General features: G+C 38.8%; 1 protein-coding gene across 1 annotated transcript; it reads left to right on the top strand.

Annotated features, from left to right (window-relative positions):
• Window positions 1-855: 855 nt before the first annotated feature.
• Window positions 856-19,300, top strand: LOC118810955 (hyaluronan-binding protein 2-like). The gene is made up of 13 exons (XM_036575120.1): window positions 856-1,077; window positions 1,191-1,641; window positions 2,854-2,946; window positions 3,460-3,570; window positions 5,243-5,359; window positions 6,175-6,285; window positions 8,266-8,437; window positions 10,251-10,345; window positions 10,467-10,872; window positions 14,258-14,400; window positions 16,494-16,628; window positions 16,759-16,904; window positions 18,853-19,300. Exons 1-13 carry the CDS (start codon window positions 1,018-1,020, stop codon window positions 19,027-19,029), a joined length of 2,217 nt encoding a protein of 738 aa, XP_036431013.1. The 5' UTR covers window positions 856-1,017; the 3' UTR covers window positions 19,030-19,300.
• The last annotated feature ends 136 nt before the right edge of the window (window positions 19,301-19,436 follow it).

Genomic DNA, 19,436 nt, shown 5'->3' with positions numbered 1-19,436 from the left:
CATGATATAGGTGAATTTTTGAAAACCTAATTAATTTTTATTAAATAATAATAATAATAATAACCTATTAATTTTTGCTATAGAGAATTCAAGCTTAGACCTGGCATTCCAAATATGGGCATAAAGCCAAATACAGAATGATGACACAACCTCAGTGGTCTATGGTGTCTTGGACTCCTGGGCACAGATGGCTGTGCATTTGTACACATACGTACATTTTTTACAATAGATTCAGCCAAGCATATTTTGAAATGATCCATTTTCAAACTTCTAAATTGCAGTTTATGTTGAACATTCAGGAGGCAAAACGAATGTCATATCACAAGCATGTTCTCTTTTAACTACAGCTTAGCTGATGGTGGCCATACTTGTAGCTTTCTGTGAATATTTCCTCACTTGAACTCTGGTCAGGTAAAGCATGGTAAACAAGCCAGTCAAAAACATTTGGCATCCCATTTCTGAGATTGCAGAAATGGGATACCAAACAGAGCCTACCATCTGTCCAATCTGCTGTCACTCACTGAACAATCAGTCAAATTATGCATTACAGTCCCTAAAATACTAAATAAATAAACATGTACCCACCAAAATATACAGTATGTAACAAAAGTTGCAATTTCTTGAGCTTAATGATCAAAGTACTCAAATGTGTACTATAACAACAAATTAACTGTTCACAATGTAATTTGTTCTGCTATACAGCAGAAAGATATACTTTACATACTTTGAACAACATTTCTTTCCCATGTTCACCTTTATTTCAGCTACTAATCAGCCATCGTTGGTGGGGACAAAGTCTGGGCTGAAACAAACAATTTCCTGCTCTGGCAAATATTAAAAGCTGAATAGCAAGAGATAAAGAGTCAACCATTGGGTTAAGGACAAGGACAGTTGAGAAACATTGAAATGGATCAGATCAGTGTTTATACAGTACACACAGATCTCTGACCTTTTTCTGGACTATCAGTGGACTACAGAGTGCTGCACTGTGGTTTGTCACTCTGCCCAACAACCACCATGAAGCTCAAGCTGCAGCTGCTGCTCCTTGTCTTCTGTGCCTTCCTCATACCTGCACAGGTGAGGCCTTAAACCTTCATAGACTTTGGCTCACCCTGCTTAGTGAACCTGTTTTACAAAGAAAATCCTGTTTAACTGCATTAATGATCTTCCTGTGTTTTTAAACGAATCAGTTACTACAACACAAGAAACATGACGAGCATGGCAGAGATGATAAAAAGGTGAAACCAGGAGAGAAACCAGAACATAGACCAGGACAGAAACCAGAAGAAGGACCAGGTCATAGACCAGGAGAAGGACCAGGTCATAGACCAGGAGAAGGACCAGGACTTAGACCAGGGGAAGGACCAGGGCATAGACCAGGAGAAGGACCAGGACTTAGACCAGGGGAAGGACCAGGACATAGACCAGGAGAAGGACCAGGACTTAGACCAGGAGAAGGACCAGGACGTAGACCTGGAGAAGGACCAGGACTTAGACCAGGAGAAGGACCAGGACATAGACCTGGAGAAGGACCAGGACATAGACCTGGAGAAGGACCAGGACATAGACCTGGAGAAAGACCAGGAGAAAGAGGCCATGAACATGACAAGAAACCTGAAAGACGAAGAGGAAGAGTAGAGGGTACACAACTTTTCCAACATTTTCTACACTATACACTTTAATTGGTGGTTAACTTGTAAATTGTGCCTTTTTCCTGGGAAATCCATTATTTTTTCAGAATTTCGAAAGAATTTCATTGTTAAGATATTAACTGTCATTCAGAGTGGTTTCAGTGTAAAAGGTGCATTGCAGAGAAACTTATAGACTTCTTTACGGTGGCGGTAATTGGACAGGTCACAATTTCTTCAACACAAATGTAGCTACTACATTTGCTATTCAGAATGATTAGTAAACTTACTTGTGTCTTTTGAGTTTATATATGTTGTGTAAAAATAGTGAAATACCGATAAATTTGAAAAAAAGTTTGTTTGGGTACTATTGCCTTGCAACATCCTGTATAAAATGAAAAAAAAAAAACTTTAATAGTTTGGACGTCAGCTGACATCTACAGCATGATAAATCGATGGATGGTGAAAATAACTATAACTGTATAAAATGCTAGATTAGCCATGTTAGCTGGAGATGTTGAAACAGCTCGCTAACAATAAGCACGTACGCATGCCGGCAGGGAGGTGTGCCGGATCGTCATGGTCCGCAGTGCCACTGTAGATGTTTTCCACAAACACCGGCTCCAATGAACAAACATCTACTAGTTTTGAGGGAGAAAATGAAAACTGTTTCCCTGAAAGCGGCTGTAGCAGCAACTTTAACCAGTTATTTTCCTCTGTTTGACAAAGTTTATTCCTTTGTTAATAGCACAAACCAATTTTCCTCTGCTTACCGTCAGCAGACAAACCACTAAAACTGAGTTGAGGCTGTTTTTGCTTCAAGCTCGAACACTTGGGTAAGCTGTCCACGCTCTACTCACCATTGTTGTTAATGTTATTGCTTTAGCAGGAGCAGGAGCAAAAATGTGGAAATGTAAAAAGGGCCTATCTTGTGTGACATGCAGGGCCTCTGTGAGGCAGTGGTTACACTAACCAGCATGACGTCCATGACTGGATAATATAAATTATCCAGCCATCTAATCTGATTTGTAACTTTTAGAATGGAGTATTTCTAAATAGTAATTCCATTATAAGAATACTGACCAGTAAAAAGACAAAAATGGTTTTATTGTGTATTGATTGGTCGCTCAAACACGTCATCTCTTTACTTGGTTATCCTAGCAGACGGAATGACTGATACTTTCTTGACAGCCATTTATTACACTACAAACCCTATATTCACCAGACCTGCTGGCCGATTACGATGACTCTGATGATAGCAGAGATGATGACGATGAAGGAAGGGGCGAGTGGCTGTTTGAACTTCAGGATGTCAGAGGTATTATCATCAAGTGACGGTTATTGTTCATCATTTTATGCTGTATAAATAGGACTATCTCAATTATCACATAACTACCTGATCGTGATTATTAAAGTTGACCACAATTATTTTTAACAGTTTTAGTTTTCACAAATGTTTACATCACAATAAACATTTATTCAGACATAAATTCTGCCTGGTGCTATAACACCTTTAGAGGGCAGCAGTGAGTAGTGTTTGTTTATGTGAGCTTATGTGAGTCATTTGAGAGCTGCTACGTATGGGCAGCCAACAAGAAAAATAGCTAATCAGACGACTCAGCCAGTAAGATTAAGTTTAAGATGTAATAATTACATTTTTAATTACAATTATTTATAAGATAATTAATCTTAGGCTAAAATTTCATAATCGTAACAGGCCTAGCTTATCATTAACTGTATTTTTCTGGCACAAGCACTGTTAGAAGCACACCTGTTCACTTTTCAACAATGTCCCCCACTTCACTTTCTGCATCCTTTTCTGGTTAAACAGGCAGTTGCAGCCCAAATCCATGCCTCAATAATGGTATATGTGAGGACAGGAGAGCAGGGAGATTCAAGTGCAAATGCCCAAAACACTTCAGGGGCAGGAGGTGTGAGAAACGTAAGATCATCTGACATTTTTCTCAAATCTGAAAAAAAAATGATCCCAATAGTTGGGACCACATTGATTTATTGATAATTATCAATAGCAGCTATGATATCTGTTGGTAATATTTATAGATTTTTTCTGAAACTGGTTCCTGGTTTTAATTCTTGGTACCACCATGCCATCATTTTTTTTTTGTGTTTTCTTCTGTCATTGTTCTTTCACTACAGTACCCAGAATGCATTAGGCAAATGTGTTGTACTATTTCAAATCCTTCCCACAGAAATAAACCAATCCTGCCTGCTAGTGTAGCCACTGATGTAGAGGCTGATACAATATAGATGTCGACATGATGCTTGACTTCCTGCGCACTTAAAACAGATGGTTCTTCAGATATTCTATAATACGGGGAATGGTTCTATTCAGAACCATGAGTTCCTATATAGCACCAAAAAGGGTTCTTATATTTTTACAAGCTTGACATCGTAGTAGCAGAACCATTTTCTGGTGCATATAGAACCATTTTTAAAAAAGGTTCTGTATAGAACTGTATATAACACATTTTCCATCAAGCTTAAGAACCATTTCATGAAATGATCAAGGTTCTAAATAGAATCATTGCTTTTACTAGAGAACCTTTGAAGAACCATCTTTTTAAAGAGTGCAGCAGTCTGCCTTTCCTCTGTAGTTACCAGCCAGCAGTTGTAGATGCCACAATGCAAAAAAATGGTATCTTGTTAAGTAAAAATGTTCTTAAATATAGTCAATAAATCTAATAATTCTCATGTTGAGATTGTTGTACCCTTAATACGAGATTTTACTATAATTTTTTTACCAGTTTTAAGTGATTTTATTAAGTAAAATGATCTCATTATACTGGCAGATAATGTTGCTTGTTTTAGGAAATGTGCTTGAAACAAGTTAAATTATCTGCCAGTATCGTGAGATAATTTTACCTAATAAAATTACCGAAAACAATTAAGAGATGTCTAGAAATAAGCTAAATAATCTTATAGCAAGTGTACAAGCATCACAAAATGGGAAATATTAGATAAACTGACTAGATTTAAGATCATTTTACTTGACAAGATGCCATTTTTTGCTGTGCACATCAGAAAGGAGGTTTTAAACTGGGAAATCTTACTCTAGAGCAGCAGCACTGCTGTAGGAGGCAAGTAAGCATGTTTACAACAGATGCAGTAATGCTTACATTTTTCTTTCATAAGAAAGACCTTTTAATTTTAGTTGACTGTTCATTGAGTCATTGTTAATAAATTTTTTCCCCCCTTTCTGGCACAAATGGAAACTGTTCTTTCTAACGCTGTTGTCAGAAGAAAACCTCGTATCTCCATTTTCCACCTCCACGTTTTTTTATTTTTTGACATAATTTGAAAATACTTGTAGCCCTTTACATTGTCTGCAAATTTCATGATGAGTGAACTAAAAGTAACGTCCCAAAATGACTGGTTCCACTGACTTACATTAAAAGTAAAGTAGGTTTTTTCCTTCTCCTGTAAAGTTACCATTTTGATATACAATCTTTTCTTTCGACACAGTGATGTACTGAATTTTTAACTGTTTTAAATGTTAAAATATGATATTTATATTGGAAAGTTTGTTAATTAATCCTGATTTATTAATTTTGCAAGATTGCTTCTCAGCCCAGCTGTAACGATTTTTATTTCAGGTGTGATGATTTGCAAAAGGGACACATGTGGGTATGGACAATGTGTTCTGACCTTAAGTCCACCTTACTACGAGTGCAAGTGCAAACCACCTTTCAAACCTCCAAACTGCAAATCAAGTAAGATTTTCCCTAACACTGCAGACACAGCTGCACCTGTTAAAACATGGACTGCTGTTCAAAAGTTTGAAATTACTTGGCATATTAATTAGTTCATTTGAATATTTTGAATATAGGTTTTTTGATGTTTTACCAAACATTTCAAGTATTTTGTGAACATCAAGAAATTCTAAAATACTAAACATTACAATGTAATCATCGATTTGCCATCATTTTCTGTCAAAATATCTGCTTTGAGACTTGATCAACACTTGGTATATTTGTAATAATTATTTGCAATGTGAGAAGTTACATTGGACTAATGTATTAGAGTTGTTTAATACATTTATCTGCACCCAAAAAGATTTATTTTATTGAAAAATGATTAGTGTACATACCACATCAACTGTTCAACTATGAAACAATATCAGATAGATATTCATGCAATCTTGGTTTAAGAAATAGTTTGGTTTAATGGATAATTGTCCATGTTTGTAGATAACAGAACGTCATCCAGTATCAGAAACCACATAAGCAAGTCTATTATAGCAACAACTCTTTGGTTTGAGGCAGGTGATGATGATACTTGTTAGCTGTTAGCCTTGTAGCTCCAAAACTGAAGGACCAAACCTTATACACCACATGCATCTTAGCCAACTGAACAAGACAAAAAAGTGTGTAAATTAGATTTTTTTTCTTTTGCCAAACACTTACTTTAATTAGTAAGTTTTTGCAATTAAAGGCTGTTTTAATTGGAAGACACTGTCTGTTACTACTTTATGTCTCCAAACATGAATTGACTGACTTGCATTTGTCTGTTGTCTGTGCTGTTTTAGTTGCCCCATGTGAACCTAACCCATGTCTGAATGGAGGGTCTTGTGTTAAGGATGGACAAGACTTTGACTGTGTCTGCAAAGAAGGTTTCACCGGAAGATTCTGTCATGTTGGTAAGCACACATTCGCCCCCGAGTACAAAATACTGAATACTGCTTTGAGCATTGGGATGTGAAAACAACCCATGAAAACAACTTGATCGACATTTTATGTTATCAGCCAAGTCCAACATCCCAAGTGCATAGTAGCTGCATCTATGAAGGTAGAGATGGCATGATAGCACGTTACCAGCACCAATACTGATACTGATCTTCCTTTCATTGAAAACTATTGAGCTTTAAAATGTGCTATTTTAATTGAGGCCATCTAAAAGTATCATGCTCAAACTGCTCTAAATAAAGAAATTGTTATTGTAGTACAAACCCATTTCCAAAAAAGTTGGGACGCTGGGCAAAATGTAAATAAAAAAACAAATTGCAATGATGTGCAAATCATTTAAACCCTATATTTCATTGAAAATAGTGCAAAGACAACAAATCAAAAGTTGAAACTTACAAAAAAGTTGGGACAGGGGCAACAAAAGGCTGGTAAAGTTGTGTAATGCTAAAAAAAACACCTGGTTGTTGATTGGCAACAGGTCAGCAACATGACTGGGTACAAAAGAGCATCTCAGAGAGGCTGAGTCTTTCAGAAGTAAAGATGAGGAGGGGTTCACCACTCTGTAAAAGACAAATAGTGCAACAATTCAAGAATAACATTTCTTAACTTAAAATACCAAAAAACTTTTGCTTTTCTTCATCTACAGTATATAATAACATTAAAAGATTCAAAGAATCTGGAGAAATCTCTGTGTGTAAGGGACAAGGTGGAAAACCAGTATTTGCTGGCCGTGATCTTTGGGCCCTCAGGCGGCACTGCATTAAAAACAGACATGATTCTGTAGTGGAAATCACTGCATGGGCTCAGTAACACTTCTGAAAACCACCATCTGTGAACACAGTTTGTCGCTACATCCACAAATGCAAGTTAAAACTCTAAAACACAATGAACAAACTATATATAAAGAGGATCCAGAAATGCTGCCACCTTCTCTGGGCCAGAGCTCATTTAAAAAGGAACTGAGGGGAAGTGGAAAAATGTCCTGTGGACAAATCAACATTTTAAATTCTTTTTGGAAATCATGGATGCTGTGTCCTCCGGGCTAAAGACCACTCAGCTTGTTATCAGTGCACAGCTTGTGAACTGCCAAATACTGGCAGTATTTGGTATAGGGGTGCATTAGTGCACATGGTATGGGTGACGTGCACATCTGTGAAGGCACCATTAATGCTGAACGATATATATAGATGTAGTTTGGCAACATATGCTGCCATCCATTTCAGCAAGACAATGCCAAACCATATTCTGCATCCGCAGCATTGCTCCATATTAAAAGAGTCCGGGTGCTAAACTGGCCTGCCTGCAGTCCAGACCTGTCACCACTGAAAACATTTGGTGCTTTATGAAATGAAAAATACGACAAAGAAGACCCCAAACTGTTGAGCGGCAGGCAATCTATATTAAACAAGAATTGAAAACATTTCACTTTCAAAACTACAGCAGTGTTTCCTCAGTTCCCAAACACTCACAGAGTGTTGTTGAAGAGGTGATGAAACACAGTGATAAACAGGCCCCCGTCCCAGATTTTTTGGAACGTGTTGGCATCAAATTCAAAATGGGTATTTTTCAAAAACAATAACATTTCTCAGTTTTAACATTTGATATTTACATTCTGCACGGCGTCCCAACTTTTTTGGGAAATGGGGTTGTGTAATACCTTGCTAGCTTTCTGTTGTTCTAATGTTAACTTTAGGCTACACATGGCAAAATGTTGTTATAAAATGATTTCACTTTCTCACAATTGATATTTCATGCTTTATATGTTATACAATTCATTCTGTTTTTCCTTCTGATACATCATCCAGCATTTTCTGGTTTTGGCTGGATATTGGCCTTGGTAGTGGTCTGATACCAGTGCTGGATTGGTGCCATCTCTATTTGAAAGCCTTCTCCTCTGGCAGTGTAGCGTAGTTTATTTGTGTTCTGCTGCTCAGGCCCTGATGATTGCTATGAGGGAGATGGAGAGTCATACAGAGGGATGGTGTCTGAGACGGAGGATGGAGACGACTGTCTCTTCTGGCATTCCCACTTTATTCTGGGTAAAGGAATAAACCCCTTCACTACATACGAGGATGCTCGGGGTCTGGGTCCTCACAACTGCTGCAGGTAAGGAAACAAACGCACACACACACACACACATATGAATATGCACTGTATCATAGACGTAATCTTTAAAAGAGACATAACTTGCTCTTTTTTTCAATTTAAGATACTTCCTGTGCTCTTTGAAATACAACTGTGAAAAGTATAAAACAAATTACACCTAATTCTGCACCTGTATGATGTGTTTTACTCTGTGTCATTTACTTTTCTATGAAGAAAAGGTCATTTTTGGGCATTGATTTTATGTGCTAATGACTACTGCTCTCATTGGCTGTGGACAGTGAGTGGACACAGTGTTTAAAAACTCCAGCAGCACTGCTGTGTCTGATCCACTCGTACCAGCACAACACACACTAACACACCACCACCACGTCAGTGTTACTGCAGTGCTGAGAATGATCCACTACCCAAATAGTACCTACTCTGTGAGGGTCAATGGGGGTCCTGACCACTGAAGAACAGGGTAAAAGGGGGCTAACAAAGTATGCAGAGAAACAGATGGACTACAGTCTGTAACTGTAGAACAACAAAGTGCACCTATATAGTAAGTGAGGCTGTCTCTCTCTTTTGTTTGTTTGGTTTTTTGCGATTATGTTCACCTTCTCACTTCTGATGAGTTTTTTTTTCATAATAATGATTTAATAATCTTAACGATAATCTAATAATATTTTTTTGTTTATTATGGTCTGAACATCCTTATTGTAAAGCAGGCTAGGGTATGTGAAATGTGCTGTAGAAATAAATTTTTTTATATTTATTTTAGATGTAAAGAAAGTGATTTAACAAAGAGGAAATTATGTAGATGTTTATTTATCTTTTGACACAGACTGCCTTTTTAAACAAGTTAATGCATGAACAGGAACATACGTCACATATCATGCATGGTTCATCTCTGAATGAGAGTTCAGCGCAATTTTACTACCATTATATTACCTACTAGAACATTATATACATTATAACTACTATGAAACTAATATGCAAGTTAATAATAGTCAGAGTGAAGAATTGAAGTGTGGGCCCACATACGGGTCCTTGCATTTTAACCCTTAGGAGTTATGTTCATTGCCGGCAACAACAAAAGCATGATGTTAATCATTTCACACTTGTAGTTCACTGAAACAAGCAGGAAAATTCTGTTGAACTTTCAATTTAAAACAAACAGACTCAAACCTGTTAATACAGAATGTAAATGAAATGTAAATGTAATTCATTACATAAATATACACCCATCAGGCATAACATTATGACCACCCTCTTATTTCTATGCTCATTGTCCATTTTACCAGCTCCACTTACTATATAGGTGCACTTTGTAGTTCTACAGTTACAGACTGTAGTCCATCTGTTTCTCTGCATACTTTGTTAGCCCCCTTTTACCCTGTTCTTCAGTGGTTAGGACCCCCATGGACCCTCACAGAGCAGGTACTATTTGTGTGGTGGATCATTCTCAGCACTGCAGTAACACTGACGTGGTGGTGTGTTAGTGTGTGTTGTGCTGGTACGAGTGCATAAGACACAGCAGTGCTGCTGGAGTTTTTGAACACTGTGTCCACTCACTGTCCACGCTATTAGACGCACCTGCGGTGCTGGTCCACCCTGCAGATGTATAGCCACGATAGCTCATCTCTTGCTGTACAGTATGAGCTAATCATCCTCTAGTCCTTCATCAGTGGTCACAGGATGCTGTTGACTGGATATTTTTGTTTGATGGACTATTCTCAGTCCAGCAGGGACATTGAGCTGTTTAAAAACTCCAGCAGCACTGCTGTGTATTTATTTATTCCCTGCTAACTTAAATGTGTTTCCTCAATCACAGAAACCCTGATGGTGAATCAAGGCCATGGTGCTTCATACGTTTAGGAAAGAAACTAAGATGGGATCACTGCAATGTGAGGAAATGTTCAACCAATGGTAACTGTGTTTCCACACATTATTTCATTGCTACAGAAGAATACACTTACATGTTATGCGGTGCTTTTTGGAACAGTACAGTCTTTAATTTGTCACTTCACCAAAATGGATTCTGTTACAGAGACCTCCCCCATTTCCCCTCCTAAACCCAAACCCCCTACAGCTGAACCTGCTGTCATTAGACCTCCTGCGAAGCCCACCCCTGTCCCTTCACATCCAACACAGCCCAGTCCGGCCCATCCCTCAGTAATCCATACTCCAGGAACGCATCCCCCTGTAAACATTACCCCAGAAAGCAAACCCTCAACACCTGCCCTCCAAGTGGAGGAGTATTTTGCAACCTGTGGGAAACCCCAACCAAAGAGGCCAGTGAATCGCATCTATGGGGGTCTAAAGGCGCTTCCTGGAGCCCAGCCGTGGCAGGCCTCTGTACAGGTCAGACAGAAAGGCACCAGCCTGCCCTTCAAACACATCTGTGGAGGCATCCTCATCAAGCCATGCTGGGTGATGACTGCAGGACACTGTATGTGAGTAGAGCCTGTACAGCTCATTCGAGTAGAAGGTTCAGTCAGCAGTGAGAGATGTTTAGTAGTTAAAGGAATACAAGAGAATTCCTCTTAAAGTGATGGTTTAGTCCAGAAAAAAATCAGATTTACACAATTTACCACTTATCCTTTTTCAACTTACTTCAAATGAGTTGTTAAACAATCTCAAGTAGATTAGCTTATGTGGTTGCTGACACTGTACCGGACGTAAGTAGGTTGCCTAGCTAAAAACAGTAGTAGCAGACATTTTAAAGGCTGAATTTTGTCTATACTTTTATCCAATTTTATAGATAACAGTGTGTAATACAGCGCCAGTAACACCATAAGTAAGTCTGCTTGAAATTTCTCAAAAATTCAACACAGTGTGAGTCAAATATGTGAGGATTTAGCTGTGCAGCTTGCGAGATGCAAATTAGTGGCCATAAACTTCCATCACTAGTCAGCTACATTAGCCTCGTAGCTCCAGTGAAAAACTAAAGAAGCAGTTTCAGTCACCAAACATATCTTGCCTGACTGAATACTGACTGTTGACCTTTGGTTGGATTCGTTTGAATGCTTGATTAGGACTGACGTAAAAGTCGCATGAATTCCGATCTGGCTGTTCTTGCCGCATATCGAACACATATCGGTTTTCAGTACCACATATGAAAGCGTCTCAAAAGGAATTGAAAATGTCAGATTCAGTATGTTTATCTGTTCACACTGACACACAGACACACATCTGTGTCACATATGAAGAAAAAGATTGGATTTGGGCCAATTTTACCTGCTGTGTGAGCAAAGCTTTTGAGCCAACCATAGTTCCTGGCTGAAGCCCAGCTGCCTATTGACTGTATCAGTGATATGTATGATAAAAATCAAAATCACTGCTTTTTAAATGGCAAAAATCCTTGTTCAGGGTCAAATATGGGCAAATAAGACAAGTGAGTTTAAGCACGATTAACTACACAAAATAATTAATCACAATTATTTGTTTTAATTGTTTGACAGCCCTGGTATATTTGCAAGAAAATTGACCGAAAGTTCTCTGATCTTATGAAGCCCTTTCTACAGAGACCCAAACTCAAACAGAAATGAGTAAACAGTCTAGTGTAGATGGACGTTGCTCACCTGGCAGCACAGCGGGCCAAATGTGTGGGAGTAGACAGGGCCTACTGGTTCAAGAGCAAGGGGTATGTTTATGAACCCAACACTGCATTAATAATTTCCCAAATAACGATCAGAGAGTCGTTGGGGTTCCTCTTTTATACCACTTAAAGCTTTAGGCCTTTTTCTGCTTTGAAAGAAGTCTATAGCAAGAAATGAATGACAACATGATGCACAGAGAGTTTCTAGGGAATTCCACCAATTTTTCAAAATTTCTGCATGATTGAATGGTTAAGATGTGAACAAACTCATTCAGGGCTTCATGTGAAATGTTCCATTCTAGAGTCTAGAAATGTCCAGATTGGTGGTGATAGGAACCAGATGTCTAAAGAGGGGAATGACCTTAAAACTCCCTCACAGCAAGTTATTACGTGAAATAGTAACTACTGCTTTCGAGAAGACTGGCCTCAAAACTGTTTTTAAATCCATGAAGGGCATTGGAATACAAAGTAGTACAGAAAGAAAATATATTTTATGGATGTGTCACTATTTTACTATCAACAACATTACACATAAAACTCTGAAGACAGTATGGATAGTATGTAAAATGGCTATATTTGCATTTGTGATGCATCAATACCGTTTTTTTCAGACCAAATACTAGTACATATTTTTAGTGCTCACTGATACGAAGTCTGACACCATAATGAATTAACCTCTTAAACGGACAGGGTCCACTGACAGGCCCAAAGTTTTATTACCCACTTCTATAACCTAAGAATAGCTCGACCAGTTTACGTTGAAGTGTAGTTACTGAATAATAAGCCTCAGTATGTAATAAACCTGGGACTTTAAGAGATTAACCTGCATACTTAGAATTAAGTAGTTGTTAATGTAAATGAGTGCAATGTACTTTAACAGTTAAATCATTCAAAGCTGATGTTTAAATGAAGCGCACTAGATAGCTATGCTACATCAGTTACGTTGAGTTGAGTAGCGCAGCAGTGGAGAAGAGTAGGGTTTTATTCCACATCAGAAAAGCACAGCTATAACTAAAAGCCAATTTTACCATCACCATATTAACATTTATCCCCATAATTCTGTTTAGTCAAACAAAGTTAGCTCAGTATATATGACCTTACAGCAAATGTCGACTTTTTTGCCTCAGTTTTGCTTGTCTATGTGTCTCCATCCATATTTGGGAAGCGGATGTGATTGTGATTGTGTGTGTTTAAAAACAGGCTAAAATCACACAGTGTATGTCTGGAGGGAATGTCTAAAGTGACCAACGACTTTGGCCCCATCCCATTTCTCATTTTTACTCCTACCAATTGTTTTTGAGTGTCACTTTGCTCCTTGGTAGTGGTTGAAATCGTCCCCTGTGAAATGGGACCCTCAAATAAAAAAGAGCATTACTTCATTAACAGCTACTAGCGCTGCTCTGTAGGCGACCCTGCCAGTCTTCAGTGACAGCAGAGGAGGGTAAAGTTCAGCTCCTCACTGCTGGGCTTTAGTTACATTTAGGGCATCATATGCCTTCAAGGGGCGGGGGGGGGGTAATTATTTATTATCACCCACCCATAATACTTCGGTAATATGAAGCTAATATCAGATATTCGAGACATCAGCGACTTTTTATGTTTGTTATGAAGAAAAAGACCATAACCCATTGAAACACCATTAAACTAAGATGATACAATGGTTATTGCAATTTTTTAAATGGAGAAAATTCTCACATTTGTGGGTTTCTTTGGTCTCTTGCGCAGCCATCTTTCATTTTTTCTCATAACACTCAGTTTGGAGTGAGACTCTGGAACACCTCCGTTTGGAGGGCCATTCGCCCTACCCATCTCAACAAAAATCGGGACACCCTACCCCTAGACGTGAATGCGCAAAATGGGGGGGGGTAAGGGCTAAGTGGTAGGGGCAAGAGATAAAATGGGATTGGGCCTTTGTGTCCAACCAACACAGAGTCAGAAACACTTCTCGGCGTGAGCAGAGCCTCCTTCACTGCCAGCCTGAGTCGTTTGTTCATTATTAGTGTACACTTGGCTTATGCCACAGTATCAGGCCAATACCCAGTATCAGTTTCAGTATCAATGCATCCCTAAATGGCATTGTTGCCAACCCCTGGTTCCTGTCACCACCGATTTAAAGAAATATGAGTTGGTAAGTTCCTCTACAACTATCCACTTTGCACTAAACCACACTGAATGAGAAGCATGAACACTGTATGAACATGATTGCAGCACTGCTAAGTATGTACGTTGTGTATCCACAGTGACAAAAAACAGGAATTCCAGGTGGTGCTGGGAAGTCTGGACTTAGGCAAGATTGAAGCATCACAGCAAGTGGTGGAGGTTGTGGAAACCATCATCCATGAACAGTACAGAGAAACTCTGGATGGAGTCTACAATGATATAGGTGATCACTGTTCATTCCTGTTTTTATGATTCATGTTATCCTGACAAAGACTTTTTTGCAGAAAAAAACTTTATTTAGAAATTTAGACTGTGTGAGTGAGTTAACTTCCAAAGTAATCTTGCAAGCCAGACTTCTGCCCAGCTTTGTTTCTGTGTGTGGAGCCTCTGAGGCTGAGAATAGTTCCAAAGCCACATTTATGAGCTTTATATATTAAACAAATGAGATGTTTTCTGTCTAGGAAACGCTGCAGCTGAGACAGTGGAGAATTCACTCCACTGTAGCTCAGTGGCTTATTAATGATCCATAAAAATACCCTGTTTTTACGGTTACAGTGAATTAAACATTACATGTATTTATTATTTAATTCTATTGAACAAGCTGTTTAAAGTTACAGTAGTCCTCCATCAGCTCTCTTTACTAACACAGCGATTCTCACCTTTGAAGCGTCATCTTCAGATTACTTGTTAATCACTGTGATATCCGATTTCAACTACAATGTTGCGTTTTGTCCGCTACAGATCCAAAGATTTAAAACGCCTCCTTTTTTCTGGTTTTTATTCACATTTAAGCAGTTCAGGTAAGCTGCCACGGGTTAAAAACAAACAAACAATACACTGAAAAATAAAAAATAATGCAAATTTCAGAGTTAAAAAGGCCTTTTCAGGGAATAGGGTTGATTAGCAACTTACAGTTGTTCTGCAGCAATGGAAGTAAATTAAGCTTTGAAAGTTGGTGTGAACAGTTCCCACAGGTGATTAACCCCCTGACTGTATAAAAGCAGTGTTGGAAAGCGTTACTACACACTCTGGGCAGTATTTGGACAATATTGCAGGAGAAAAAGGCAATTAACAAAGGAAAACAGCCTGCAATAACCTTAAAAATGTGGATCTTTCCTTTAGAGAAACTGCAATGAAATCCAGGCTGCCAGTGAGTACATCTTCCTACACCATCAATAGGCTCTTGGAAACTGGAGGAAACTCTGATTAGAAGAGCCATGGAAGACCTAACCCAGCTCACCGGGAACGTCCCCATAACTTTGGCTAACGTTACCTAGAAGTTCTGATAATGTTTCAAGAAAACCTTTTAATCTAATGTTCAAAGAACGTTTTAAGGATGTTTAGCATTTCAAATAATGGCTTACATGCTAACTAAGACTTAACATTTTAACTGCAACATTCGGAGGATGTTTTGAGGATGTTGTCAGGGCAACAGATTATGTTACATAATCATGTTTTTAGGGAACGTTCCTAGATGAACATTCTGGGAACAAAAAGAAAAAATAATAACTAGCTGGGAAAGCCCTAATGGAACATCTTAACAGTGATCTCAGCTTCTATGGTGAGGAGAAAACTTCAGGCTGCAGGTCAAGTGGCAGTTAGAAAGCCGTTGCTAAGATGGCAAAATAAAAGAAAGGCGTTCCTGGGCCATGCAGTACCATACTGAAGACTGGAAGAAGGATTTTTTTGTTCGGCATCAAGTAAACAAAAGGATGGTTCCTCACCAACTGTAAAACATGGAGGAGGAAGCGTGATGGTCTGGGGCTCATTTGGATCCAGAGTCAGATACTAGCACAGAGTGAAGGGCACCTGGAACCGAGAGAGCTACCAAAGTATTTTGCAGCGAAATGCAATACAGAAAGGAGGCTACTTTGATGAGTGGAAAATTTCGCTTAAATTTTGATTCCAATTGTTTATTTGCTTTAAATATAGAGTACATTGAGACATTAAACTACACAAATATCCATAAACCTGGAAAAATGGGTTTTTTTACCAGTAGCGTACATTCCAGTAATTTATATCTACTCAAACTGAAAGAAAGCCCAGAGGTCTCTTGCGGTTTAGATGTTTTATTCCTCGGTTTGATCAAGCAAGAAAAGGCTGGTAAAAAGCTTGTGTGGTACCACTGGTGCCCACCTGTGCGTCCTATGGTACCTCCGTACACACCTGTGCTCCCCATCACCCCCAGTGTCAAACTCAAATCACTGCATCACATTCAGAAACAAATCACATGCCAATATAGCTCCTGCATCATCATTATAATAATTATAATCATTATTATTATTAACCACCTGCATGTGTGTCCCTGTTCCGCAGCTTTGCTGAGGCTGAAAGACAAAAAAGGGAAGTGTGTAGAAGAGAGCCAGTTTGTAAAGACGGCCTGCTTACCCACAGAGGCTTTTCCTGATGGTGCTGAGTGCACCATCTCCGGATGGGGAGCCACTCCACAGTGTAAGTGATGGAGTTCCACCTTCTTTTCTCTGACTGTGAGGAGAACAGTAGGTGTATAATAACTTTAGAGAACAGAATTCAACACTGCACTGAGTTCCATCTGTAACATGTCTTTTTCTCTGCATGTTAGCGCAATACGGCTCCAGTCAGTTGCTGGACGCTGAGGTGCTGCTGATCTCCCAGGATACATGCTCCAGCAGTAAAGTGTATGGGAAACTCGTAGATCACACCATGTTCTGTGCTGGTTACCTGGAGGGCGGAGTGGACTCGTGCCAGGTGAGGATTTGCCGCATCAAATGAGCTGGAATAAACTTGGAGGCATTCAGTTAAATCAAATTTGCTGCATTTTTTGGATATACAGCTGTATTTTTACCTGGGTTGTGTCCAAGTGAACATTCTTAGCACTTTAATGGAGCACTGTACGCTCTTTAACACACATTAATTAATAAAGAATCCCCCATCAGTAACAATGATGCTCAGAAGTGTACATATTGCAGCTCTCGTATCCCCACTTAATTTTTCACTTTTCTTCATCTAAATCTACTCCAATTACCCTTGGAGTTGTGTTAAAATTTCATGATTAATGACGATATGTATCTACATCACAACTGCGTAGTGCACATTAGAAATACGACTGCTGTGCTGCATCATTGGCCATCATTACAAATTGAGTTATTAGTTATTATTATTATGCAACACATATGATTAATTAATTAGATGTAATCACACAATGACAGCTGGTCATGTTATACAATACATTTACATGATTTATATCCTGTATAGACAGTTGTGATTCTTCACTTGTTACTTAATTCTATTTGTTTTGATACCCAAAATGACAAAATACAGCAAAAATGTCAAGACTTGTTCTTCTTTCCACAAAACAAGACTGTTCTATAATTGTGAAACTTAAAACAGTGAGTTAAAAGCTTTTTATCACAGTTATGGAGTGTTTTAAAATGCTAGCCAGCTCACTCGCTGGTGAAAACACAACTAAAGTGATTTTAGTTTTTGTATGGCCGGGCTGTGATAAGGAGCTGCTGATAATAAATCTGCTGTAAGGGAACTCCACCTGACTCAAATCCAATGCAAAAGTGCAAACACTTAAGCTCAAAAATCAAATGACCCGTACTGTTCTTTAAGCTTTCCAGACAAAAAAAATGTTGCATGCATTATTTTTTCAATAATACTCAGTTAACCATCCAATTGTCTTAATAACAGCACCAGCCCTGTCAGGTAAGGATTACACCAGTCTCTTAAGATCCTGTCCACCTTAGTCCACTCTTCTACTAACTTTCTGCTTCACATCCAAGCAGAATGCAACATTGACACGCCCATATTCCAGGATGACAACTGTAGGGTGTCTGTATGTGACTGGTTTGACAGACATAATGGAAAACAGGACCAGTTTGAATGACCAGAACTCAATTCTCTGTTTCAGACAGAATCAAATGTAGTGTTAAGAGTTTTATCAAAGGCAGCAAACAGCACCAATATTACTATCTATACAGGGATTTGAACCCTTGTCGACAGCATGCAGAGCTATGGTGTTACTCATTGCACCATTTTATCATTATGAGGTATTTAAGTATGACCCTATTTCAGGTCCCTACAAGTCCCTGTTTATTACAGTAATGATAACTTGGTTTATAAGGTAATTGACACCCCTTATTGCTGACCTTATATTTGGTTGTTCATAATTACCACATTATGGAATGTGACACCTTCTTAAAAAGATAATCAGAGTTTTATTGGTGGCGCTGTTGTGAGGTGTGACCACTGAGTTGCTAACAAGAACCATAGGCAGTCGACCTCACCAGCTTAAGAGCGATGAATCTTGTAGAACCCAAGCCGACACCTGAGCTCTATTCTCACTGAGCCTCATCTCACTGAAATGGATCTTAAAGGATGACAGAGACTCTATAGAAACACAGTTACTAAACACACCAACCAAGTGGGCACTTGTACAGTCTGATGGCAAAGGGGCAGAGGCTCAAGCCCCCCCTGGGGTCTACCTGTCTGGTTAATCGTGCATGCATGAACCTACATGGATGAAACAGATGAGTTACCCCTTTGACAGGTTTTTCGTAAAACCATACATCCACACCAAGAACCATTCAGGAATTTTTATCGATGTGTTAATAGTAAAATGAAATGTGTGTTACAGGTTTTTACAGGTTTTAACACATTTGATTTCACGCTGTGTGTCTCCCTTCTCTGATAGGGTGACTCCGGTGGGCCCTTGACCTGCGCGAGGAACCAGACACACTACATCTATGGCATTGTTAGCTGGGGAGACAACTGTGGAGAGAAGAACAAGCCTGGAGTTTATACTCGTGTCACTCACTTTGTAGACTGGATCAATGCAAAAACAGCCAGTAAACCCAGTACAGCTCCTTAAATGTCTGGAAAGGGCAATTCTTTATCTGAGAACTGAGCTGAAAATGATAAGTCATGGAAGTGTGGTTTCATTGTTTGGCCTAACAGCTTCAGGCGTGTCCATGTGTTCCTTACTTTGTGTTAAACTTTTGTTACAAATCAAGCCCAAGTGTTGCCTCATAGCAAAGCACTGAGTACAAAAGTAAAAGTACTATGTCAAAAAACTGAGAAAGAGTTAAAAGTACTTAATTTTGGTATTTGCAAGTAAAAGTGCTCTTGTTTTTTCTTGGCAACTGAGTGTCGTCTTTATTTGCTTATGGATCTGGACAAATTGAAATATATCATTTATATTCAACTCAATTCAAAAGGGTGAGCAGCTTAAAAACATACTCAAGTTTAGTGAAATAATGACTTTCCAAAAAACAACTT

The sequence above is a fragment of the Colossoma macropomum genome, unplaced genomic scaffold, assembly GCF_904425465.1.
Source record: "Colossoma macropomum unplaced genomic scaffold, Colossoma_macropomum, whole genome shotgun sequence".
In the NCBI taxonomy this organism is placed as follows: Eukaryota; Metazoa; Chordata; class Actinopteri; order Characiformes; family Serrasalmidae; genus Colossoma; species Colossoma macropomum.
Note: the sequence above shows the minus strand (reverse complement) of the source record. Positions and strands in the feature narration are given on the sequence as shown.

Coding starts and splice junctions, on each gene's coding strand:
- LOC118810955 (XM_036575120.1), top strand. CDS start 1,018: ATGAAGCTCAAGCTGCAGCTGCTGCTCCTTGTCTTCTGTGCCTTCCTC. Junction 5,360..6,174: donor ACCTCCAAACTGCAAATCAA/GTAAGATTTTCC, acceptor GTGCTGTTTTAG/TTGCCCCATGTGAACCTAAC. Junction 10,346..10,466: donor GAGGAAATGTTCAACCAATG/GTAACTGTGTTT, acceptor ATTCTGTTACAG/AGACCTCCCCCATTTCCCCT.